Genomic DNA, 26,627 nt, shown 5'->3' on the forward strand with positions numbered 1-26,627 from the left:
CTCTGGTAAATGACTTAGGCCCATGTTCCAGTTTGTTCTTCTCAACGGTCGGATACAGCCAGTCAACACTCTGGTTTTGTCCTGTGCTGAAGCGTACGGAGTTCTTTTGCGCTGGCAAGGATAAGGTTTGATTCGCCTAGGTTTAAGACCTGACAAGGGGGTGCATCATTAGGAGGTATAAATACAAGAGGTTAGAGTGTTGTGACGGCTAAGAAAGAGTGCGATTACAAGCAGGATAGATCTATAGAGATTGAGAGAAAGAGAGAACTCATCTTCTTCTTTACTCGGTTGTATAGGCTCTGTTTCATCTTCCTGGTCTCTTGTAATCGGTTATAAACATTCTATAAAACCTTGTGAGCCTGTTAGTAAGCTCACCAAGACGTACCTTGGTCACATTGACCTTGGGAACTTGTAAATCCGTGTGTCGTCTCTTCTCTTCTCTGCTTCTCTTTTCTTCTTCTGCAAACAACAACAAACAAGAGATAAGCACAACAGTCTGTTTGAGAAGTTAAAATCCTTACAAGTGGTATCAGAGCTACGGTTTCAAGAATAAAAGGTATTGTCTTCTTCTTAAACCTGAAAGAAGCTGGGAATCTAGATTCAGCAAGTATAGGGTCCTACTTGGTTTCTGAGTCTTGATAGGTGGTCTAGAATTCTGGTTGCATATCTGGTTGTGGTTGTGGTAATTTTGGAGCTCGTTCTGCGAAAGTGTTGTCGGTTTATTTTCTCTAGCTAGATTCTGATCAGATCTAGTCAAGATAAAGTAGATGGAACCTACTCAGAGTAAGTTTGAAGTGGATAAGTTTGATGGGGAAGGAGACTTCTCCATATGGAAGCATCGTATGTTGGGACAACTTGAGTTACTCGGTCTACTATCAGTGTTAAAGATCGAAGAAACATCAAGTATGGAGAAAGAAGATGAGTCAGATCCAAAGTGGATGGCTAAAGATAGAAGGGTCAGAAATCTGATAGGTATGAGCGTGACTGATATGGTGTTAAGGAAGATAATGAAGAACAAGTCTGCACAAGGAATGTGGGACGCGTTAGAGTCATAGTATCAAGACAAGTCACTCCCAAACCGGTTCTATCTAAAGCAGCGGTTTTACAGTTTCAGAATGGACGAAGATAAGAACCTAGACAAGAATCTGGATGTGTTTAACAAGCTCATCTCAGATTTGGCAAGTCTTGAGGTGGAGCTAAATGATGAGGACCAGTCTGTTATCCTCCTAAACAGTCTACCGCCACATTTCGCTCAACTGGTTCATACATTGAAGTACAGAGGTGGAAAAGAAACTATCACTCTGAAGGAGATAGTTCAATCAGCCTACTCTGTAGAAACCGAACTGAAGCAGAAGGGTAACTACTTAACAAAGACAAGCGGTGAAGGTCTCTTTGTTCAGCAGAAACCCAAGTTCGAGAAAAGGGAAATGCCAAAGCAAAACAACAAAACAAGGGAAAAGAAAAGGTCAAAATCAAAAAGACATGTTGGGTTTGTGGAGCTGAGGGACATTTCAAGAAAGACTGTCCGAAGAAAGGTCAGGCTGAAGCTGGCATCGGACAAGGTATTGACTCGGAGCCTATGATGTTAACTGCCTCCGAGACACAAGTAAGGAGTGGGTGGATTCTTGATTCAGGTTGCTCTTATCATTTAACATACATAAAAGATCTAATGTACGATCTGGAAGAGATCAATGGAGGAAAGATTCTGATGGGAAATGATTCTTACTGCGAGATCACGGCTATTGGAAAGGTCAAGATTGTAAACTATGACAACACAGTCGTCATCTTAACGAAGGTCAGATACTCACCAACAGCTAAAAGGAATCTGATCTCGCTTGGTCAACTGGAGTCACAAGGTTGTTGGTTTCAGTCAAGAGATTTCAGACTAAGAGTTTTCAATGGAGAGAAGGAAGCTCTAGCGGGTGATTATAAAGACACACTCTACATTCTAGATGGGAAAGCAGTAGTAGAGCAAGCAAACTCAGCGATCAAGGATGGAGATAAGACTATGTTATGGCATAGTAGGTTGGGACACCTAAGTGAAAAGAGCTTACAATTGTTGGCTAAAAATGAGATGATCAAGAAAGAAGACATCTAAGAACTGAATTCTAGGGAAGTGTCACAAACTATCTTACAAGACTGGGAAACATACATCAAAGGAGAAACTGGAGTATGTTCACTCAGATCTTTGGGGGTCTCCAAACATTACTCCAAGCTTGTCAAAATGTCAGTACTACATCTCGTTTGTAGATGATTTCTCAAGGAAGGTATGGGTCTATTTCTTAAGGACTAAAGACGAGGCATTCAGCAAATTTGTAGAGTGGAAGGCGTATGTTGAAAACCAAAGTGGGAAGAAGCTTAAGACTTTAAGAACTGACAATGGTCTAGAGTACTGCAACAGATTGTTCGAGGATCATTGTAAGGCTCTTGGTATTCAAAGACACAAAACGTGTCCATACACCCCTCAACAAAACGGGGTTGCTGAAAGGTTGAACAGAACCATACTTGAGAAGGTCAGAAGCTTATTGAGTGAAACCGGGTTAAGCGAGACATTTTGGGCAGAAGCAACATCGACAGTGGTGTATATGATAAACAGAACACCGTCTACTCCTCTGAATTTCGATATACCTGAGCAGGTATGGATAGGCTCGAAACCTGACTATGATCACATGAAGAGGTTTGGATGTTTGGTGTACTACCATGTGGATCAAGGAAAGCTCAAACCAAGAGCTAAAAAGGGAATCTTCATGGGATACCCACAAGGGGTTAAAGGCTACAGGATATGGAGTCAAGAAGAAAGAAAATGTGTCATAAGTAGAGATATCACATTCTGGGAAGACACGCTCTATAAGGACGTGGTAAGGAAGGAATCAACAGGAAAAGAAACAGTTGATGTCGTTTTACCTGGAGAAACTCGAGAAACCGAGAGTCAAGAAGAGCAAGGTGAATCCTCAGCTGGAGGTGGAGCTCAAGTCAAGAACTTGGGTTAACAAGATCACCGTCGAACCTAGAAACCTATCTTCTTACCAGAGATAGAGAAAGAAGAGTCGTCAAACCACCAAGCAGATTCGATGATTGTGATGTGGCAGCTTACGCACTCACCATGGCAGAGTTAATCGAGATTGAGGAACGAAAGACGTTTCAAGAAGCCATGGAAAGTAAACACAAAGAGAAAACGGGTGAAGGAGCTGATGAAGAAATGGCTTCACATGACAACAATCAGACTTGGAGACTGATTGAAAGACCAGAAGGACAAAAGGTTATAGGATGTAAATGGGTCTTCAAACTAAAGCCAGAAGTTGTGGGAGTTGAAGAACCAAGATTTAAGGCCAGGTTGGTGGCAAAGGGGTACGCTCAGGTAGAAGGAACTGATTACAATGAAGTTTTCTCTCCGGAAGTTTTCTCTCCACTATCAATCGTCGTCAAGGGAGATCTTGAACTCGAACAGTTGGATGTTAAGACAGCCTTCTTGCACGGAAAACTCGAAGAAAGAATACTTATGGAGCAACCTGAAGGATACAACCAAGGAAACAACAAGGTGTGTCTGCTCCAGAAGTCTCTCTACGGTTTAAAACAGTCTCCAAGACAATGGAATTTGAGGTTTGATAGATTTATGAAGGATCAGAAGTTTATCAGAAGTGAATATGATCCGTGTGTGTACTACAAGTGTTATGGGGAAGGAGAGTATGTATATTTACTACTCTATGTGGATGACATGCTTGTAGCGGCAAAAGAACTTGAAGAAGTACAGAAGGTAAAGGAAATGCTAAGCACTGAGTTTGACATGAAGGATTTGGGTCAAGCTAAAAGGATTCTAGGGATGGATATTATCAGAGACAGGAAGAGAGGTACTTTGATACTATCTTAGAAGGAATACATTGAAAAGATTCTAAGAAATTTTGGTGTGGATAACTCGGATCCAGTTCAGACTCCAATGGGATGTCATTTCAAGCTTTCTAGCACTCCTAAAGAAGAAAAATCAGAAATGGAGTTCTGAATGAGAAACATACCGTATTCAAGTGCTGTGGGAAGCGTCATGTACGCAATGGTTGGGTCGCGACCAAACATTGCCCATGCTGTTGGCCTGGTTAGTCGTTTTATGAGCTCTCCTAACACGCAACATTGGGAAGCAGTTAGATGGATACTCAGGTATTTAAGCACGAGTTCAGACTGTGTTTTGACATTCAAAAGATCAAACGAGTTTGAAGTAGTGGGATTCTGTGATAGTGATTACGCAACTGACCTGGATAGAAGGAGATCTATTACCGGCTATGCTTTCCAAGTCGGAGGGAACACGGTCAGTTGGCGATCTGGCCTACAAAAGATTGTAGCCATGTCATTGACAGAAGCAGAATACATGGCATTAGCAGAAGCTACAAAAGAGGCGTTATGGCCTAAGAGAATTACCAGTGAATTGGGTTTTCCTCAGAAGACCGCGGAGATCTTCTATGATTCACAAAGAGCCATCTGCTTAGCCAAGAACAGCGTCTTCCACGAGAGGACAAAACACATCCAGATTCGGTATCACTTCATCATAGATGTGATTGAAGAAGGGGATCTAGTTGTGACAAAGATTGATACTAAAATCAATCCGGCTGACATCCTCACCAAGTCATTACCGGTATAGAAATTTGAGGATGGCAGGAGTGATCTGAGAGTGCTCAGACACTGAATCTAGCTCGGAGTGAGCTAGGGCTTCGACGGAGCTGTCGAAGCAACCGAAAGGACAAGGAGAATGTTCTTTGGGCGTTTGTCGGAACAGGATCGAGGTGGAGAATGTAAAGTTCGGTCCAGTTCCGAGTTATTGGATCAGAGAAACAGCCTGTTGGGCCTCGGGTAAATGACTTAGGCCCATGTTCCAGTTTGTTCTTCTCAACGGTCGGATACAGCCAGTCAACACTCTGGTTTTGTCCTATGCTGAAGCGTACGGAGTTCTTTTGCGCTGGCAAGGATAAGGTTTGATTCGCCTAGGTTTAAGACCTGACAAGGGGGTGCATCATCAGGAGGTATAAATACAAGAGGTTAGAGTGTTGTGACGGCTAAGAAAGAGTGCGATTACAAGCAGGATAGATCTATAGAGATTGAGAGAAAGAGAGAACTCATCTTCTTCTTTACTCGGTTGTATAGGCTCTGTTTCATCTTCCTGGTCTCTTGTAATCGGTTATAAGCATTCTATAAAACCTTGTGAGCTGGTTAGTAAGCTCATCAAGACGTACCTTGGTCACAATGACCTTGGGAACTTGTAAACCCGTGTGTCGTCTCTTCTCTTCTCTGCTTCTCTTTTCTTCTTCTGCAAACAACAACAAACAAGAGATAAGCACAACAGTCTGTTTGAGAAGTTAAAATCCTTACATCTTTCATGATACTATATGTGCTTAGTAGATCAATGATACGGTTCATGGCTCTGCTTGTTTCGAGGCTTGTACAAAATAAGCATTTTGAAAACACCGTCTGGCAAACGTGAAATGCCTAAGATATATATTGATATATCAAGCTGAATGCAGCTACGTGTGCAGTTCAAATGAAACTAATACAACAAGAATCAATTCTACCTCGTCCATTGGCCATCATACACTAAAGAGATTAATTACTTATGATAAAATAACAAGCACAAATAAAATACATGAAGGAGCAAAAGAGATTAAAGATAAAGGAGGAATCTTCACTAAATTGCATGAGAATATAAAAGATCATTTACGTACAAAGTGTTTGAATCCAAATGTTTTTTTTAAGAACCAAACCAAGGGATAAAAGCATGGAATCTATCTTCTTTATTCTTTTCGCCATAAATCCATCTTTTAGTTGGCTTGATAACAAAACGAATATGAGTTCGTGACGATCTGGCCAAATGATATCCGTCACAATGACAAAAGTTCTCTTTGTTGTGACGAAATTAAACCAATATGTGGACATATAGTAGAAACAATGTTTAACACATTATTAATTCAATAGAAAAATACACTCTCTTCCAAGATGATTTGTATCCGATGTGAGTCAGAAAAATACACTCTAATAACCAGCAGAGTTATGAAGTTATCCTCTTTGGATTCATCTGAGATTTCAACATCAGATCCACATGGAAACATAAGCATAAACCTTCGAAGTACTGTAGTCTCTTTTTTCATTGACCACCTTCAAACCATGGGTACATAGAAATACATGCAAGTCAAAAAGCTTTGAATTGTTAAAAATAGCTTAAAGCATTCAGTGATAAAAACGGACCTGTATCTAAACAAATGATGGATAAAAATGGCCATTTGAAGCTTAGCAAACTCAGCTCCTACGCATAGTCTAGAACCAGCGCCAAAGGGAATGTAAGTCTTGGAGAGGATTGAGCCCAAGTCTTCACTCTGAAATATTAGTGATTATATGCTAAAAATTCTATAAACTTGTAAATAAGTTAAAAGATATAGTTCAAATTTAAATCACCTTCCAACGCCATGGATTAAATGTTAAAGGGTCATCGTACTTCTCTGGATTAAAATGGACATTAGCATAGCCCATGAAGATCCAACCAGCTGGAATTGTATAATCACCAAATTGGAAATCACGATCGGTTATTCTAAGAACTGTTGGCGCTGTGCTTGTTATCCTAAGCGACTCATTTATCACCTGAAATAGAAGAACAAATTTGTTTGAACTACAATATATCAAGGTTCATAGACACACACATACAACAAACTAATTGACAATGAGTGTATTGGTCGATATATTAATGTGTGATTGAGACATATACTCACCATCTGGGTGAAAGTCATTGATTTATAGTCTTCCCAAGTTAGGCCGTCCTCCTTGCCATTCTTCCCCCGAACAATTCCCTCATGTTCTCTCTTCAACTCTTGCTTGACTTTAGGGTGATCGCTTATGAGTTTTACTATAGCCACAAGAATTCCTGGTGTTGTTTCATTAGCAATCAAAAAGAAAGTATATATGTATTCGATTGCATTCTCTATGCTCATAGTCATAGTATTCGCTCCTCTTTCCATTTCTCCAAATATGATCTTGAAAAACTCCCCAAATTCATCTCCTGATGCTCTCTTCTTTAATACTGTCTCCTTGATTAGCTTCATCATCTGCTTTCTTGCCTGCCACAAAACACATTTTCAGTTTGATTCTTTTACAACCAAATCTTTTTCACATATATAGTGCTATAAAGATTAGATGAACTTAAAAATATGTACCTTCATCATTCGATAGACACCAGTCCCAGGAACGTTCCAAGAGAACTGAAACCACTCCCTTGGAAAATATCTCCAACATAGTGCGAGTTGTTTTGCGGCCTCTGGTTCCATTTCGCCCATAACTTTCTTTGCAAGGCATTCGGTTAGAATCTGTAAATTTTGATGAGATGATCCATTAAGTCACCGATTAGAAGATAATAATACAAAAAGTTATAGACAACACAATACGGATGACTTTTTATTACCTTGCTTGATGTTTCCTTAACATCAAGGAAGCCGTTACTAGCTCCTTCCTCCATGTATGTGCGAGCCAAAATATCAACGTCTTCCAACATCCTCAGTTTTAAACCTTGTGGACCCAACAATTGGAATGTCAAGTTTCGAACATGTTTATGGGACTCCTTGCTCTGGATAAACAAGTTGTTTTTCCCAAATAGTCGTAATATGCTCTTCGTGATTCTAGGGAGATGATTTGCCTTCGCTATCTCCACATTCAGTCCTATATCCATCGAGATTATAGCTTTTCCTCCAAATAAGCTTGTCCGAAAAACTGGTCCATATCTAATTTCCCCACGTAAAAATGACAAGGAAAAAAAAGACAATGCAACACTTATAAGTAATGTAAAATATATGTTTAAACATACACACAAATGCATGCTGGATAAATTAGCAACAGAACCTGAGGATTCTCTCCTTGACGAATGTTGGAAATTGAAGAGCGTCATGAGGTTTCATGAACATAAAAGTCTCTCCAATGATCGGAAAACCCATAGACCCTGGAGGTACTTTTCCATTAGTTTTCGGATATCTCCACTGATAGATCCAATAGAATAGCTTTACCACTATGAGTGAAACTATCACAGTCAATAATTCATAAGTCTCCACCATGTTAACTTATTTCATTCTTTCAACTATTTTGAAGATATTGGTTTGAGGGTTTAGGGATGCAAAATTCTACGAAGGCAGTGCCCTCTTTATGCTCTCTCGTCGATTCAAATTATGTAGTGGTAACATTGAATGAGTCGGTTGAGAGATTGGTTGGTACGGACAATAACTCACTCCAGAATCATTTTTTTGTTTTGGTTCAATTTAACTATTTAAACTTTCTTTTTCGTTTTTGGTGTAGATTATTTGAGATGAAAAGTTGTCCTTGTGGTTTAAGAGGGGTAACACGAAAAAAAGTTGTAAAAGAATTTCAAATTTTATTTTGTCAACTCATCAGCCACACATGTACACAAAACTACAGTACTTTGGAAAACCAAATTTATCAAATTTGTCATGGGATCCACAAGACCACAGCTACATATCTATGAGATATTGGAGGTGTATGGTATGGTGATAATACATTGTTATACATGAATGTGTACGTGTGAGTTATTTGGTTATTTGGTCTTTTGTCAATGTCGAATGCTTTATATGTGGTAAAATTGTAGAAAACACACAATAATGTATGAATTACTGATTATATGATGAGAATGCAATCTTTCTTCTATTATTTTTGTTTTCGGGCCGGGGGATTTTTCATTAAAAATTCAATATTGTGTTGCTTGACGCATACGAAATTTGTAGCGAGACGAATTGAATGTAAGTAAGTACATGTGCGATTGATTATGTTGCTTGTCTATCAAGTTTCACGTGTTTATAATATCTGCTGGACAGCCTGGACGTATTCAAAGTCCACGCTTCGAGAATCTAAGAAGTGAATCAAGTGATATAGAAAGTTTTACACAAAAATCACTCCACTATGACTTTGTTAACAAAGTATATATATTTTAAAGAAATATAGTGAAATTAAAACTTTACTATAAGCAAAAATTCGATCTCCCTTTTCTTGTATAACTTATTGATTTTTATTTGAGATTTTTGAATTAGATAAGTTAAAAGATGATTAAATCCATGAAGTAGTAATTTTTTAACTTGACCGATGGTTTTATTTGTGGGAGGACTCACCTGCTCTGTTACGTTTTTGCATCCATCAAATCTGACACATCTGTATCTTCCAAGATACTCTGCCTCTTGTCCCAACGTCCTCTTTGTGATTCTTGTCGGCGAACCAAGAGGAAAAAGACATCTTTTCAACGTCACATGATTCATCTTTGATCGTGATTACTTTAAAACTTCCCGATTTGATCTTGTAAGTGTATGACACACACACACCATGAGATGGCTTGTGGCTTGTTGGTTGATTGCTTCAGTGTCAGATTCTCTATGGCTTATCCAACCTACTCTAGTTTATGCACTTTGAAATTTATTGTACACTATTTTATGTTTAAAGACTTTGTAAACTTTTTATTTGATGGGTTTACTTAATTGAAATAAAAGTCGAAGGTGATCAGCTGATGATCAACTTAGGGCAGGAGGTGATCGGCTGATGACCAACTTAGGAGGTGATGTGACTGGAGAAGGATTTCGAAAAAACCGAGTCGCTTTGGTCCAGTGGTAAAGGGAGAAAAGTCTCGCCACCTAGGTTCAAGTAGCATTGGCCACGGGAATTCGAAATTTAACATGGTTTCTTCTGGCTCAAAGAGATTAATCTTTAGGATCACTCCTGAGTTATAAAAAAAAAAAAAAAGGCCTTCGAAACTTTTTAAAAACATTATAAAGTCCTAATCATTTTATAGTCTTAACTAAGGAGTCTTTTGCACATACAAAAAAAAAAAAAATTAAGGAGTATTAGATTTTTTTGTTTTTTCTTTTTCCTATATAATTGAATACTTTCTACAAATCATTCATAGTCGAATCACGATTTCAATCGATCACCCATTAACTATTCCGAGAAGATCATCTTAAAAAAGCAACTGGTTGGTTTATCAAAAAATGTGATTGGCTAATCGCCAATTTTGCGAAATGTCAAAATATGGATTTAAAAAAACTTGCTTTATTGATTCATAAGATATTGGTACTTATAAAAGTATGAAAACTAAGGTACATAACCAAATCTTTTAAAACCCCTTTCTTTCCGAGGCACAATTATCAAGGAGTTTCTACCACCCAACCTTTCCGACGCTGGTGAGACTCTGGCTCGCCAGCATTGGGATACTCGTTCCTCTGCTCTATCGTGCATTGTCTGCTTTTCTTTTTTCTTTCTATTTTTGTTTTTTCCTCATTTTTTTAACCCTTTTGCAACCATCTCGAACCTTTTTAAAACCACCAGATCTGAGCGATTGCACTTTCATCAGCCACAACGGACGGCGGTGGTTCCCGGTGAACCCCACCATCTTCTATATGCGCTCAACCTCCTCGACAGCGAATAAAAAGTCCACTACGCGTATTTTTTTCGATCTGGAAGTCTGGTCACAACTGAGAAATCTTACACCTTGGCTTTGTTGATGGCAGGAGTTTCTCTTGGACCATCAGATGCGCCATGCCGAGGGGAGTTGTTGACGGTGCACGAAGATGCTTTCTTCAGAGTTACAGTCTTCTCTACTTCATGGACATCCGCCTCAGCCACATATCACCCTCAGAGCTTGGCAGGACCGAATGTGTTGTTACCGGAGAAGCTCTACTCATTGCATATCTTTCTACCATCTCCGTTCAGCCGCCACACAACCACTTTTTCTAGGGCAACCAAAGCTAGATTAGGTCTTTCTTTGGTGGGACTTGAATCTGATTTAGGCTCATTAACTCTTTCGAAGCCCATGCCGAACAGATTAAAAACCATGTCCGCGGTACTTCTTTGCTGGTAAATCTATAGGAAATACGTAGTTTGATCTTTTTTCAATGGCCGATTCATGTCGAGAATTGAATCAACTAGGCTGCTATTGCTTTGCATCCACTATTTGAAATATCTGGTACTTGCTCCATCTGTGGCGATTTCTACCTATCTTGAATGCTTGAAGCCTCATGATACTTTATTGCTGAACTCAAACTATCAACAATTTGCTTACTGCCTTGGAAGATTTGTGGCCAGCAGCTACTCCTTGGTATGTTTTGTGTCAACCCTAAGACAAGCTTTGTGTGGAATGCTTAATCTCCATGGACTCATCTGAGTGAAACTTGGCTTTAACTTCTCCTATTCCCATCACCTGGATCGTATGCTTGAAAGTTTATTATTTGAATTCTCGAAGAAATCAACACCATGCTCTTTGGGTTCTAAAGCAATCCTCAATCAACTATATAACCATAGTCGTCAGAATCTCTGTTGTCACACTACTTCATGTAGCTCATCTCGCTCCAGCAAGAACCAAAGCATTGATTCATTTCTCAATGTCACAAAGTCTTTTGACTATGACTAATCTGTCGATTCTCTCAAGGATGATTTCTCGATTAATCATGATTTCACATGTGACAATAAACCATCTGCATCGGTCGATTCTCACACAGTTACTCATTCATTAAAAACAAATAAATAATAATAAAAAAGAGAGAAAGTGAGAAAAATAAGAAAAGAGGTGAGAAACGATTCAATTGAAAACCTATAAAACCGTTTCTCAACAAATGTCAAATGGCTAATAGTTGATTTTTTTCTAATTTAATCTTCAAATAAATAATTATATTATAAAAAATTATTAAAATAATATATATTGAGAAATTCATCTCATTTTTAACGATGAGATGCTCTTAGATCCTTCTGTTTGTACTTGCTCTTGTTTGCATAAATGAAAACACGTGTTTGTCCAAAAAGAGAAAACAAAGAACTAGTATTTTATTAGTTTTTTTTGGTCCACAAGTATCTTATTAGTTTGACCTTAGAAATATTCTGGCTTTGATTTGTTTTGGTAGAACGCTAATTTACATGCTTTTCTAACCCGGTCCACGGAGACGTTGTACATATCAAAAGGTCCCGCAATTGCGGTTATTAAAAAGTATAGGGTAAATACTTGAAAAATATATATAATATTAATACAATTAGATATAAAGTTATTAATATAGCTCTTCAAGCTGAATATTTTAAGTTTTAAATGCCCAATTTAAAGATAAGAGTTTTGATATCTGTAATCGTCCCAAGATGTATGCAAACTGATAAGAAAATGATACATTTTTGGTGACAAGAAGGTTTTCTGAATGGCATCTCGAACAACATGACAATCAAGTTCAATATATTTAGTATGTTCCAAAATTGCCAACATTTTGAAAAGCTGATTGAATGTCACAATACTTGTTCATTATGGGAGCTGGAAAAGGAGTGCCAGTAATTATTTGAGTTTGTAAATTATCACTGCAATAGACAGATATGCTGCTTTAACCCAAAACGAAGAAACAATGAAACAGTGGCGGACCCAGGAATTTATTTAACCCAGGTCAAAACATATAGAAAAAAAATCGTCTTTCATATAAATATAAAACTCTTACAATGTTAAAAAAAATTATAAAAGCATCCTACGATCTTTCATGTTCTGAAATCTAGTCATCACAGTTTCGTTTGTAATAGTTTTGAATACATCTTTCTCGATAAAACAAACTAAACAATCATTCAAAAATTGATCTCCAATCCGATTGCGTCGATATGTCTTTACGATCTTCATGGCTGAAAAACATCCCTCAACAGTTGCAGTAGCAACAGGCAGAATCAAAACCAACTTCAAAAGCCTATAAACCAAAGGATATGATATATGTTTTCGTGTTTCCACCAACATTCTAGCAAGGTCTCCAAGATTCTCCAAATTAGAAAATCTTTCATCATGTCGAACATTATCAATGTAAATACATAATTCTTGCTCAAGAGAAATGAACTCCCCTGAACTAAAGTCATCTGGGTAGAACTTAGATAACCTCAACAATTTTGAGAGATCAAACTCAGTAAATGCATTGATGGGAGATAAAGAAGCAGCACAAATAAGCAATTCAGTGTTCACCTCATTAAAGCGGTCGTTAAATTCTTGAAGCTGCAAATCCAAGACAGAATATAAGCAATTGACCTTGTAATGATGCATATTTGATACTCCTGTCTTTTTTCTTCGTCTTTTTGAGTCTACAAAATCTGCCTCCATCTCAACCTTTTCAAGCTCATGTTTTTCACAAAACAAATAAACTTTCGTCATGAGAGAATTCCACCCACTATCCCTAAACAACTGGAGTTGTCTCTTAGTTGATTTCACTAATGACATAGCATTTAAAATATCTTGATCTCTTCTTTGCAGTGCCACTGACAAGGTATCTGTGAGTCCTAAAAGGTGTATCATCATATGCAAATAAAACACAAAATCAAAGCTATGAAGATAATCAAGGAGACCATGAGCTTGACGTCTTTTCAAGTCATCTGCGCCTTCATTCTCAATGTACTCAAGCACCTTGATGATAGAAGAATGCAACTGAATCACCCCCAATAGAGTTCTGTAGTGAGAATTCCAACGAGTATACCCTGGTCTTTGAAGAGAGATCTCTTGATTCAATCCTGTTCCTGTACTGATTTCACCATTATTGATTTCTTCCATAATTTCTTTTCTGTAACTCTCTCGGATCATATCTTTCCTTTTGCATGAGGCTCCCACTACATTCAGTAACAGAGAAATCATATCAAAAAAGTCGCCAACATTAAAATGTTTTTTTGCAACTGCCACAACAACTAATTGAAGTTGATGAGCAAAGCAATGAACATAATATGCTGATGTGCTTTCCCTCTGAATTAATGATCTTAATCCATTGAACTCGCCCATCATGTTACTTGCTCCGTCATACCCTTGTCCTCTCACCCTTTTTATGCTCAATCCATATTTAGCAAACAAATCATCAATAGCAAATTTCAAAGATGTTGCAGAAGTCTCACTCACATGTGTGATACTCATAAATCTCTCTTTGACTATCCCATCTTTATCAACAAATCGAAACACTACCGCCATTTGCTCTTTGTCGGAAACATCAGCAGATTCATCCACCAGCAAACCAAAAACATCATGATTAATTTCTTCAATAACATATTTGACTACCTCTTCTGCAAAACAATGCACAATATCTTTCTGAATCTTAGGAGACTTTGATGTTCATATATTTTACCATGTTTTCCCTTAGTCTATTCACATCTTTTGCATCTTTTTCTATCCATTTTCACCATTATTGTGTAGCTTTAGGACTAATCATGCATTAGAGTGTAGTTGCATTGCATTTGCATCTTTTCATGCATAAACAGGTGATTTTGGAGCTTAAGGAGCATGGAAGCAATGGAGAAGAGATGTGAAGCAATCATGAGGAGGAAACAAGGGAGTTAAGGCTGAAGAACCAAGATCCGGAGTCCAGCTCGACCAAGCACTCGACCGAGTGGGAGATGGACTCGACCGAGTGGAGTTACACAGAAGAAGCCAGCTCGACCTGTCACTCGACCGAGCACTGGTCGAGTTGACCGATTCGTGGACCACTTTGACTTTTCCCATTTTTAGGGCTTCCACTCCCCTTTCTATATAAGGCCTTGTACCTGCAGCCACCAAACAATCTAGATTTTTAGTCCAGCTTTTCAGATATTCTAAACCTAGTTTTTACCTTTTAAGGAATATTATTCCTTTTGCTTATTTTTATTTTCTTTTGGATTTTGTACTTAGAAAAGAAGAATTTCCTCATACTTGTTGGTTAAATAACTTTCTAAGTATTGAGAATCTGAGTTTGATTTCTTCTTTAAAGTTGTAGATCTTTATCTTATCTATCTAATCATGCAAGTTTCAATATTTTCTGGGTTTTTGACTTTGTTCTTCATGTCTTGTTGTGAGTAGTCTTCTTAGGATCTTGAGGATGGGTTAGGATGGATTGATCTTGTGGTATATCTGATTTGATCAAGCTTGATTGTTGTAGATCTCTTCTAGGCTAGATGTTCTTAATGCTGATCCTATATCTGAGAGGGTAGGATCTGATCTCAAGCTTTTTAGCATCACACCAATGTTTAAGAAGCATAGATAAGGCTAGATCTAGAGCTTACCATTAGGCTTGCTAAGAGATTAGAGGTCTTGTTTGGTTTGAGCTGTATTGCTTAATGCCTGCTTGTGTAGATTCTTTTCATTGTGAGAGCAAGTCTAGGATTGCATGGGTTTGATTGTCTCTTGACCATGAGAGTGGGAGAGACTTGTCTTGGATTAATATGTCTAGAGGTTAGCTCATAGCATTGCTTGAGATTTGTTGATCAAGTTAGATTACCACAATGATTAGTTTATGCCATGAATCCATCCTCAGGAACCTACTTTGTTTATTGATTTTAAAGTCTCAATCTTGTTATTTGCTTGCTATTTGATATGTGTTTTCTTTACTCTGTTTTTATTGCATTGCTCTGTTTTCCCGGATTTGTCTAGCTCGACCACTCACTCGACCTACACTCGGTCGAGTGCCGCTCGAGTTCATCCCCAGAACTCTTGTTTATGATTTGTGATTGTCTTGTTTCATTCCTGTTTAATTTCCATTGCATTTACTTAGCATTTAGTTCATTACTTGTCTTGCATTAGTTTATATCTAGAGTTTACAGTTTCTGTTTCTATTCTTAGTTCATAATCATTCTGTTTTATTTGCATCTAGTTCTTAGCTCTTGTAGTTTATTTTCTGCATTTTATCATTATCATCATAGGATTGTTAGTGACAAACATCCTTTCATATTTGTCTTAACTTAGATTCATATGCATATCTTGATTGTTCACAAGCACTCAGACTGGATTGACACCCCTTGTACTGCAACTGCATAAGGGGAATTGAAACACCCATCATTCTATTCATATATCATCATTGCATACATCCACCATCATTCACCACACACAAAAGTACATGTTTCAATTTGGCGCCGTTGCCTGTTTGAGTTAGTTTTTGTGACATTCAGGATCCATATTAGTCTAAGATTAAGTTCTTTTATACATTTGTGAAGTTTCTGCACTTGAATCTTGTGTTTGGGGTTGAAGTTCTATTTCAGGTACCACTCGACCAGTCACTCGACCACCACTCGACCGAGTAGTGATCGAGCACTTGATCGAGCCAGACCCCGGATCTCTGAAAGCGTCTTTTTCCAGTCACCCTACCTTCCTACTTGAGCCTGTGCTCAGTCGCTTGCTCGGGAAAAATCGTTTGCGTTCGTTGATGCACACAAGGTCCAAAGGAAAGCACAATCTTCTAAGGCATAGTGACAGTATCAACAAGTTGAACAAGGGTTTGGGATCCAAGAAGAAGAGGGTTGTTCAGCAACAACAAGAGGTTCCAGTAGCTATGGATCATCAGGATCAAGTTCAGAGACCAAGACATATTGGTGCTGGAGATGCACCCAACACACACAACCAAAGAGCTGGCATTGTGCCACCAACTGTTGCCAACAACAACTTTGAGATCAAGAGTGGATTGATCTCAATGATTCAGGCCAATAAGTTTCATGGATTGCCTATGGAGGATCCACTTGATCATCTTGATGAGTTTGACAGAATCTGTGGTCTTACCAAGATCAATGGAGTAAGTGAAGATGGTTTCAAGCTGAGGTTGTTCCCTTTCTCTCTTGGGGACAAGGCTCATTTATGGGAGAAGACTCTGCCCACTGGTGTTATCACTACTTGGGACCAATGTAAGAAGGCTTTCTTGGCCAAATTCTTCTCCAATGCTAGGACTGCTAGATTGAGAAATGAGATCTCTGGATTTGCTCAAAGGAACAATGAGAGCTTTTGTGAAGCTTGTGAGAGATTCAAGGGCTACCAGACTCAATGCCCTCATCATGGTTTCAGTATGGAGTCATTGTTGAGCACATTGTATAGAGGAGTGCTTCCCAAGTTCAGAATGCTTCTTGACACAGCCTCCAATGGAAACTTCCTCAACAAGCATGTGGATGAAGGCTGGGAGTTAGTAGAGAATCTTGCTCAATCAGATGGCAATTACAATGAAGATTATGATAGGACCATAAGGAGTTCCTCAACTGATCAAGAGGACAAGTACAAGAAGGATTTGAAGATGGTCAATGAGAAACTTGACAAGATACTCCTCAGCCAGTCCAAATCCATTCACTTCATTGGTGAAGAAGAAGCTCCAGTTCAAGAGGGGGAGAATGAGTTTGCTGAGCTCTGCTATATGCAAAACCAACGTGGATTCAAGGGCTACAATCAAGGTGGTTTCAAGAACAACAACCTATCTTATAGGAGCACCAATGTGGCTAATCCACAAGATCAAGTCTACCCTCCTCAACAGCCTCAACAGCCTCAAGGGTTCCAAAACTATATTCCCAAACAACAGCAGCAGGTGTTCCAGCCCCAGTTGTGTCCCCCACCAGGGTTTCAGACTAACCAAGGCCAAGAACAAGACCTTAGAGCTATGATACAGCAGCTGTTGATTGGTCAAACACAAGGGAAGATTGAGGAAGCCAAGCAGTTTGCTGAGCTAAACCAAAGGCTTACATCCCAGTATAATGACCTGAACATGAAGTTTGAAGGTCTTAACTCTAGAGTGAAGTACATGGAGAGTAACATAGCATCTACTTCAGCTCCAAAACCCAACCAACTCCCTGGAAAAGCTGTTCAAAACCCAAGGGAGTTCACAGCCAAAGCCATCCTAATTAAAGAGGAAGAAGTCACTGAGGACAGTGAAGTCCAAGTTTGGGGGAATTCATTAGTTACTGAAGCCCCAAGTGACATTTGTGCAAAGCAACAGGAACTCGCAGGAGAACTCGACCAGGAGCTCGACCAAGCACACGACCGAGTGCATGCTCGAGTGGTTGATCGAGCTGAGGACTCCGAAGCTGTCAAGCCTGCTAAGTACATTCCTCCTGCTTACAAGCCCCCACTACCATTCCCTGGGCGTTTCAAAGCACAGAGGATCAAGGAGTTAAGGGAAATCATTGAGAAAAAGGAGATGTTGGCTAAGCAACATGAGGAAGAAAGGGTTTTGAAAGAAGAAGCCTTGGTTAAGAAAGAGGAACAAGTATCAGCCATTCAAGAGATCATCATAGCTTACCAAGAAGAGGAGAGAGGACCTGCTTTGGAACAGTATAAACCATACCCTCTCTATAGAGATTTCTTGCTTGATTTATCAGTGAAGAAGGCTCAAGCTCAAGATGAGAAGGATCTTGACAACCTTGGAGGAGTGATAATCCCACTTAAGCTTAAGGACCCAGGGCCATTCTACTTGCCTTGCACAATCAGTTACCTCCACTATAATCAATGCCTTTGTGATTTGGGAGCTTCAACAAGTGTGATGCCATACTCCTTAGCTCAAAAGCTAGGGAGAACTGATTTCAAATCTACCAATCTCCATGTGCTTCTAGCTGATGGGACAAATAGAGAGGTAGTTGGGAGGTTGGAGAATGTCCCACTCAAGATAGGAAAAGCAAGGATTCACACTGACTTTGTGGTGATAGAAATGGATAAGGAGCCTGAGGATCCAATCTTGCTAGGGAGGCCATTCTTAGCTACTGTTGGAGCAGTTATTGATGTGAAGGAGGGTCTTGTGACCTTGAACATAGCTGAAGATGTGGTTATGAAGTTCAACATCTACAATCCAACAAACCTTCCTACCATTGATGACCAGCCTTTCACTATCAAAGACAAAGGAGGTCAAGGAAGTTTAGGTGATAAGGCAACCCCAAAGGCTGAGCTCCCACTTCAAGAGGATTCTGTTGAGGAGCTGAAAAGGTCAGTTCAAGAGCTGTCTAGTATGGTTGAGGATCTCAAGGTCAAACTGAACAAGAGGTCTTTGAGGAAAGCAAGACCTAGGCTCAAGTTTAAGAAGAAATATGGTTTGAGTGCTAAGGGTGAGGTGATCAAGGATCAACTTCACAGTGACCAAGAGGTTCCAGGGAGGATTTCATCACCTCCTTGGTATCTAAACCAAAGTTAAGAAGGAAACCAAAGTCAAGCTTAGTGACTATAAACAAGCTCACTAGGGAGGAAGTCCCTAAGGTATCCTTTGTACATATGGTTTAATTTCTTAGTAGTTTTGATGTGTTTTGTTTTATGTTTTTGTTGGACAGGCTTTTTAATAAGAATATAGTTGGGTAAGGAGAGATTGGGACATGGAGAAGAAGGCTCGCAGGCCCACTCGACCACAAAACAAGAGGTACTCGGCCGAGCTGAATACTAATTGAGGCCAATTCGATTCCCATTCTTCTAGAATGATCGAGTGGAGGGAAGAACAAGGAGAAAAATTTTGAAATTTCAAAATTGGTCAACGACCTCGACCACGTGCTGGTCGAGTGTGGGGTCGAGTGGCAGCCAAAAAGCAAGTCAAAGATTCCCAATTCAAATTTGAAATGTAAGGACGCTCCACCCTTGTCTTCTTGTCTCCTAGGCTTCTTTAAATAGCACTTGATCGATCCTAAACCTCTCACACTCTCTCATTTGCTCAAAATATTTAAATTCAAGCTTTAAGATCTCTCTCAAAGTTCATCTCTTGCTCTAGCTTTGTTCTTTCAAGTTTTTGGGTCACTAACCTATTAACTTTGAAGCTTTGAGTCTATTCCCTTCAGTTTCTTTTTGAAAATGTCTTCTAAGATCACCAAGAAGTCTCACAAAGCCGCTGCAAGCTCTATGGAACATCGTGATGCTGACCTTGAACCAAGAGGTGAAGCTAGGAGAGCCACTCGAAGGTCCACTCGATCGACCACTCGACCGGGTGCTGGTTCGAGCAGTCGGTCGAGCCAGGTGCCGAGTCTCAGGAAAAAGCCAGTTGAGGAGGATCCTGAGAGGACTGAGAGTGAGGAGGAAAGGGAGCCCACTATTGATGAGATGATAAGGGGATATAGAGCCAAGGGGAAGAGACCAACAGTTGAAATGGAGCAAGAAGAGAGTGAAAGTGAAAGTGAGGAGGAGAGTGAAGAAGAGGAATTGATGGAAGATGGAGAGGCTGAGTCTTGTGGGTTGTCTAAGAAGCAGCTTTATGATGCTTTCATGAGGATGGAGTTCCTGGGAACTAGGTATCCACACAAGGAGACTATGGAAAAGCTTGCCATTGATGAAGATGTGGAATGTCTTTTTGAGAAGAGCAGCCTTACCAAGTTCATGGGGCTTTGCATGGAGGGGTATAGAGAGGAAAACTGTGAGTTCCTAGCCACTGTCAAGCTGCACCAATACTTGAGGGAAGATGCTGAAGCAGGAGCTGGTCATATCTCCTTCACCATCAAAGGAAGGAAGCATGAGCTTTAATTAAAAAAGCTAGCTGATGTGTTTAGTTTTGAGGTTGGGAGCCATAGGAGCATGATGGTTCCAAGAGAAGAATTGTTTGCTGTATGGGAGACCATTGGGGATAACAAGTATTACTCATCCTCCAACTCCAAGAGCTCAAGGATTAGGAGCCCAGTCTTGAGGTATTACCATAAGGCTCTTGCCAATACTTTCTTTGCAAGAAAAGAGACTGGAAACATCAATGAGGGAGAGCTGAAGATGATTGACTTGGCTCTCAATGGAGTTCTTCTTCAAGCAAGGAATGGAACCATCATCCTTGGTAGCACTGTGGAGAATGATCTTGCAATGGTGCTGATAGACCACATGATTTATTTGAGGAGTTGGGTAGGCAAGCTTGAGAACAAGGGTTCAAGAGGAGCACTTACCATTGGAGGCATCATCACTCCAATCCTTCAAGCTGCTAATATCCAACCTAGAGGAGAAAGAGTCTTACCAAGATGGATTGACTCAAGCTACCTCACTTCTACTCTCATCCTAGCCAAGGAGAAGCATCAAGGGAACCACATATTCAACTTTGAGCTTCCAACACTTGGGAAAAAGCAAGTCATATTGCCTAACCAAGAGCTCACCACCATTCAAGAAGGAGCCAACATTGATTTTTGGCCAGCTGAGGAGCATTGGTTTGATGGAGTGATTCAACATAGAGTTGAGGAAGCTGGGAATGCACAAGTAGCTGATGGAGAGGAGCAGTTCTACTTTGAAGATTATGAGCCCAACCCAAGAGATAGTAGAGGAGTAAGGGAGAATGCCAAGAGGTTAACTCTTTTGCAAAAATGGGGTAAGTGGCATGGAAAGAGATTTGATAAGCTGAAAAAGAAGGTGACCAACATGGCTAAGTCTATCAAAGGCTTGAAGAAGGAGATTGCTGAGCTGAAGAGTGGAAACTCATCTCCTAGCCAACATTCAAGCCCTTTGAGGAGAAGTAGCTCAACTAGAGCACTTTCAAGGGTTGCGAATCCTGTGGAACCAGCTAGGGCTTCAATGTATGAGCCAAATCAGAGGAAGAGGAGCTCAAGTACCCGTGAACATCAGTTTTCGAGGCACTCGACCGGGTCACTCGAGCACCCACTCGACCGAGCACCTCCGATGCACTCGGCCAAGCACCTTCCCAGATCACCCTATGGCTTACCACCTCCAGCTGCTTATCCAGGTTATCCATCATACCCTCCCATCCCACCTCAATACTACATGGATCCAGCTCTCTACCAGCAGTTCTGCCAGCAGCAAGCCCATCATTTGGACACTCGCAGTCTAGCTCGACCTACCCACTCGGACACGTACTCGACCGAGTCAGGGTCGATTGGCATTGTCGAGCTGCCCCAAAGTCCTTCTCCAAGCCACCAGCCTGACCCCAACTACTCCTATGATAGCATGCAGATGGATGTGGACAACTTCTTCCACAATCCCTAAGGTACCACTATCACCTTACCATTGTTTATACCATTGCATTTCATATTGTGTTTTGTGTTGTGTTTAAATCTTGAATCATCTCACAACTTTTTCACACAAGGGACTGTGTGATTTAAGTTTGGGGGAGGGTTTGAGATAGCATTTGATGTTGTGTTTTGTGTTCTTATTTCAAATTTTTATTATCATCATGTTAGCACTTGCATTAGCATCTAAGGCATAGAAAAACCATAAAAATTTGAAAAATTTTGAAAAAATCTTCATAAAAAAAAGAGTGTTCATGTAGTTTGCATTGCATATTAGGATCTTGTTTAGCATGTTTCATGTAGAATTGTATAATATTTGCATTAGGGATCTATGATGAGTATTTCCTTGTTAGCTAGCCTATTCACTAGACTAGGATCAATGCCCAAGTTATTAGTACTTTGATGCTAGTTGAGTAGTAGGAAGCATAAGGTTGAACCAAGCTTGAACTCTTGCATTGCATTTGATCTAAATTGAAGCATGTTGTGATTTGAAACCATTTCCTATTTTATAAGAACCTAATATTGACTTTTAATTATCAATATGTGCATTGCTTTAAACTCATGGATACCATATACATACTTGGATCATCTTTCTCCTTTTCACCACTCTTGTTGATCCAAGTAGCTGATTAAATCATTTAGATCAGTTCCCCTACTCCTAAACCAAACCTTCCTTCAAGCCTTGTTTGTTCTTGAGTGTGTGAGGCCTATTTTTGGGATTGAGCTTGGTAGAAAGTGTTAGGTTTGAACTGACAAGAGTAAGACCTTGTGTAGTTCTAGTTTGCATTTTTCAAACTAGATAGGACTAGGTGGTTCACTTGTTGGGTTTGGGACTTGGTTGTTTTGAAAAGAAAAGAAAGAAAAGAGAAAGAAAAAGGGTAGAGTCTTTAAGAGGAGATTGTGTTTAAGTAAAGTCTAGTGAAAGGATGGGAAGTAAAGTGTTGATTAAGATGGTTCTAATTAAGAAAAAGAAAAGAAAGAAAAGAAAAGTTTAGCAAAATGCTTTTATGTCTTAAGAATAAGAAGAAAAGAGAACCATAGCAATAAGAAAGAATCCCCCATTCCACTAGAAAGATCAAATAAGAAACATCTCCTAAGACTTGAAAACCAAAAGAGAAAAGGGTTAAAGAGGAAAGAAGAAGCAAAGGGTAGCACTAGGATCATAAGGGTTTAGATTGCTAGGATAAACACTTTGGGTACCTTTGGGTAGACAAGGTTTTATTCTTGTATGAGTTTAGGTGTTCTTACCTTTAGCATTCTTCTAAAGCTCAATCCATTTTCATGAGAGAACCTTGATATTGATAAGCCCCACTCTAAACAGAGACCATCATTGTCTCAAAACCCTTTATTACCAAGCCAAATGAGTTTAAGCATTGCATAGAGTTGGTTCATGTTCTTGTTTAATGAATGTTAAAGGAAATGGTTGATTTGAATGCATGTGGATGTCTTAGGCTCAAATCAATAAAGGTTGTGATATGCTTGTCTAAAGTCTTGAAATTCCAGCTCATTCAACTTGCATCATAGTATTAGTAACTTGGACATTGATACTAGATGGTCTATTTGCAAGCTTAAGGAGCTGAGATCCCACTTTTAAACCTCATCTACCTTCTTATGTCTTGATTATTTGCTTGAGGGCAAGCAAAGACTAAGTTTGGGGGTGTTGATGTTCATATATTTTACCATGTTTTCCCTTAGTCTATTCACATCTTTTGCATCTTTTTCTATCCATTTTCACCATTATTGTGTAGCTTTAGGACTAATCATGCATTAGAGTGTAGTTGCATTGCATTTGCATCTTTTCATGCATAAACAGGTGATTTTGGAGCTTAAGGAGCATGGAAGCAATGGAGAAGAGATGTGAAGCAATCATGAGGAGGAAACAAGGGAGTTAAGGCTGAAGAACCAAGATCCGGAGTCCAGCTCGACCAAGCACTCGACCGAGTGGGAGATGGACTCGACCGAGTGGAGTTACACAGAAGAAGCCAGCTCGACCTGTCACTCGACCGAGCACTGGTCGAGTTGACCGATTCGTGGACCACTTTGACTTTTCCCATTTTTAGGGCTTCCACTCCCCTTTCTATATAAGGCCTTGTACCTGCAGCCACCAAACAATCTAGATTTTTAGTCCAGCTTTTCAGATATTCTAAACCTAGTTTTTACCTTTTAAGGAATATTATTCCTTTTGCTTATTTTTATTTTCTTTTGGATTTTGTACTTAGAAAAGAAGAATTTCCTCATACTTGTTGGTTAAATAACTTTCTAAGTATTGAGAATCTGAGTTTGATTTCTTCTTTAAAGTTGTAGATCTTTATCTTATCTATCTAATCATGCAAGTTTCAATATTTTCTGGGTTTTTGACTTTGTTCCTCATGTCTTGTTGTGAGTAGTCTTCTTAGGATCTTGAGGATGGGTTAGGATGGATTGATCTTGTGGTATATCTGATTTGATCAAGCTTGATTGTTGTAGATCTCTTCTAGGCTAGATGTTCTTAATGCTGATCCTATATCTGAGAGGGTAGGATCTGATCTCAAGCTTTTTAGCATCACACCAATGTTTAAGAAGCATAGATAAGGCTAGATCTAGAGCTTACCATTAGGCTTGCTAAGAGATTAGAGGTCTTGTTTGGTTTGAGCTGTATTGCTTAATGCCTGCTTGTGTAGATTCTTTTCATTGTGAGAGCAAGTCTAGGATTGCATGGGTTTGATTGTCTCTTGACCATGAGAGTGGGAGAGACTTGTCTTGGATTAATATGTCTAGAGGTTAGCTCATAGCATTGCTTGAGATTTGTTGATCAAGTTAGATTACCACAATGATTAGTTTATGCCATGAATCCATCCTCAGGAACCTACTTTGTTTATTGATTTTAAAGTCTCAATCTTGTTATTTGCTTGCTATTTGATATGTGTTTGCTTTACTCTGTTTTTATTGCATTGCTCTGTTTTCCCGGATTTGTCTAGCTCGACCACTCACTCGACCTACACTCGGTCGAGTGCCGCTCGAGTTCATCCCCAGAACTCTTGTTTATGATTTGTGATTGTCTTGTTTCATTCCTGTTTAATTTCCATTGCATTTACTTAGCATTTAGTTCATTACTTGTCTTGCATTAGTTTATATCTAGAGTTTACAGTTTCTGTTTCTATTCTTAGTTCATAATCATTCTGTTTTATTTGCATCTAGTTCTTAGCTCTTGTAGTTTATTTTATGCATTTTATGATTATCATCATAGGATTGTTAGTGACAAACATCCTTTCATATTTGTCTTAACTTAGATTCATATGCACTTCTTGATTGTTCACAAGCACTCAGACTGGATTGACACCCCTTGTACTGCAACTGCATAAGGGGAATTGAAACACCCATCATTCCATTCATATATCATCATTGCATACATCCACCATCATTCACCATACACAAAAGAATATGTTTCAGACTTCATCTGATTATTTCCAGGAGCATTATCTAAAATAACCTTACTCACAACTTCATTCTGATCAGCAGTGTACTTCAAGAGTTCCACAAAGTTTCCTCTATTGACAGAATTTTCTGATTCATCATGACCACGGAAAGCTAATCCTTGTTGCAATAAGTATCTCGAAGAATCAACAGAAGCATTCAACCGAATTCGATACTCTTTTTTTGTAATATCGTCTTGTTTATGCAAAGCATGCTCAATAGACTGACCTTGTTTCATCAAGTTTTCACACTTCATAACTGCATTGTTGTGAAAACTATCAACACCTCCCACATGTCATGAAAAACTCTTTAAATCATTCCACCTACAGAATCCATCTGTTATAAATGCATCACTTTTTACGCATTTACCAGCATTATCTCTGAACAAGTAACAACACAGACAAAAAGCCTTTTCTTTTTTCACACTGTACTCTAACCAATTTCTATATTGATCAAACCAAGCTGGGTTAAATCGCCTCAATGTGTTTCCTATCAATATTTGTTTAAAAGTATGCCCACGAGGTTGACAAGGACCTCGAATCAAGTATTTTCGAATTACCTCATCTCTTTCATTCGGATGATAATCTGTTATTCTTTTTCGATCAGCAGGATCCCAAGGTAAATCAATATCATCTGATTCACTGCAAAGTGGAGATGGTGGTTCATTGCGAGGTGTAGATGGTGGTTCACTGCGAGGTGTAGATGGTTCTTTTCTTTTATAGTAGTTTTTCAAAGTATTCATTGTTTCTTCTGAAAAAATTAGAAAAAAATTATCAACATAAAATAAAACCATGTATTGGAATTTTTATTTCTAAATATAATATTTTTTAAGAAATTGATTATAAAACAAAATCTAGTTTTGTATCTAATAAACTTACTTGGTTTGAAGAATCTGACGTACTGAAGCCTGAAGGCGTGAAGCAGAAAACTTGAAAACACACACACGGACTTTAACGACGATCGTTGCCTCTTTCTTTTTTTTTTGGTCAGACTTAAAAAAAATGTGTGCTTCTTTATTTAATATATAAGCACAAAATAAATTATTAGGGTAAATAAATTGGGCCAGGTTTGTTTTTAATTATAACAAAAGGCTTTGATCTTCTTCTTTTTTGTTATGGGCTTTCGATCTCATAAATTAGGGGAGGTCAAAGTTTTTAAATTTGTTTAGTTGGACTCAAATAACTATAAAAAAAACTCTAAAACTAGGAAATAATTTTTTTTTTTTCAAAATTTGGGCAGGTCAGCTGACCTCCCATTAATATACGTGGGTCCGCCCCTGCAATGAAATGTATCTGTCTCCTACAAAATCTAATAAAGTCTCGCGAAACAAACAAAATAAACGTTGGGTATGAACGCGTTTAAACATAAAGCCAAATATCACTATCCAAACAAGGTATTGAGTATTAGGGAATGAAAAGCAAAACATTAGTTTTTTTTTTTTTGTCATCTGATCTTATATTGCATTATGACCTTAAAAGGCCTCAAGAGTTACATACTATTGTTTACAA

At 39.0% G+C, this 26,627-nt stretch overlaps 1 protein-coding gene, 1 non-coding gene and 2 pseudogenes across 3 annotated transcripts; 1 reads left to right on the top strand and 3 right to left on the bottom strand.

Annotated features, from left to right (window-relative positions):
* Nucleotides 1–3,997: 3,997 nt before the first annotated feature.
* LOC147930692 (secreted RxLR effector protein 161 pseudogene) lies at nucleotides 3,998–4,627 on the top strand (annotated as a pseudogene).
* A 1,024-nt stretch (nucleotides 4,628–5,651) lies between these two features.
* Nucleotides 5,652–8,148, bottom strand: LOC104732119 (cytochrome P450 708A2-like). 2 transcript variants are annotated; one of them, XM_019233849.2, is made up of 7 exons: nucleotides 7,861–8,148; nucleotides 7,427–7,742; nucleotides 7,182–7,331; nucleotides 6,741–7,085; nucleotides 6,430–6,612; nucleotides 6,223–6,350; nucleotides 5,652–6,132 (listed from the first exon to the last, which is right to left on the bottom strand). In XM_019233849.2, the coding sequence occupies exons 1-7, from the start codon at nucleotides 8,067–8,069 to the stop codon at nucleotides 5,946–5,948; spliced, it is 1,518 nt and encodes a 505-aa protein (XP_019089394.2). In that variant the 5' UTR covers nucleotides 8,070–8,148; the 3' UTR covers nucleotides 5,652–5,945. The 2 variants fall into 2 exon arrangements, with proteins under 2 accessions (XP_019089394.2, XP_087335606.1); XM_087479480.1 differs by lacking the exons at nucleotides 5,652–6,132; nucleotides 6,223–6,350 and having other exon boundaries at nucleotides 6,421–6,612; nucleotides 7,861–8,124.
* Nucleotides 8,149–12,487: 4,339 nt separating this feature from the next.
* Nucleotides 12,488–25,861, bottom strand: LOC109131188 (uncharacterized; annotated as a pseudogene).
* LOC147930693 (small nucleolar RNA R71) lies at nucleotides 16,680–16,786 on the bottom strand. The gene has a single exon (XR_015576728.1). It is a non-coding gene; the product is annotated as a small nucleolar RNA R71 (small nucleolar RNA).
* Nucleotides 25,862–26,627: the final 766 nt, after the last annotated feature.

The sequence above is a fragment of the Camelina sativa genome, chromosome 12 (assembly GCF_030686135.1).
Source record: "Camelina sativa cultivar CO46 ecotype springtype chromosome 12, ASM3068613v1".
Classification (NCBI taxonomy): Eukaryota; Viridiplantae; Streptophyta; class Magnoliopsida; order Brassicales; family Brassicaceae; genus Camelina; species Camelina sativa.

Excerpts from the sequence above, each read along its gene's own strand:
- LOC104732119 (XM_019233849.2), bottom strand. The coding sequence starts at position 8,069 with ATGGTGGAGACTTATGAATTATTGACTGTGATAGTTTCACTCATAGTG. Across the intron at positions 7,086-7,181 it reads GTGTCTATCGAATGATGAAG|GCAAGAAAGCAGATGATGAA; the intron begins GTACATATTTTT and ends GTTTTGTGGCAG. Across the intron at positions 6,133-6,222 it reads CATCATTTGTTTAGATACAG|GTGGTCAATGAAAAAAGAGA; the intron begins GTCCGTTTTTAT and ends CATGGTTTGAAG.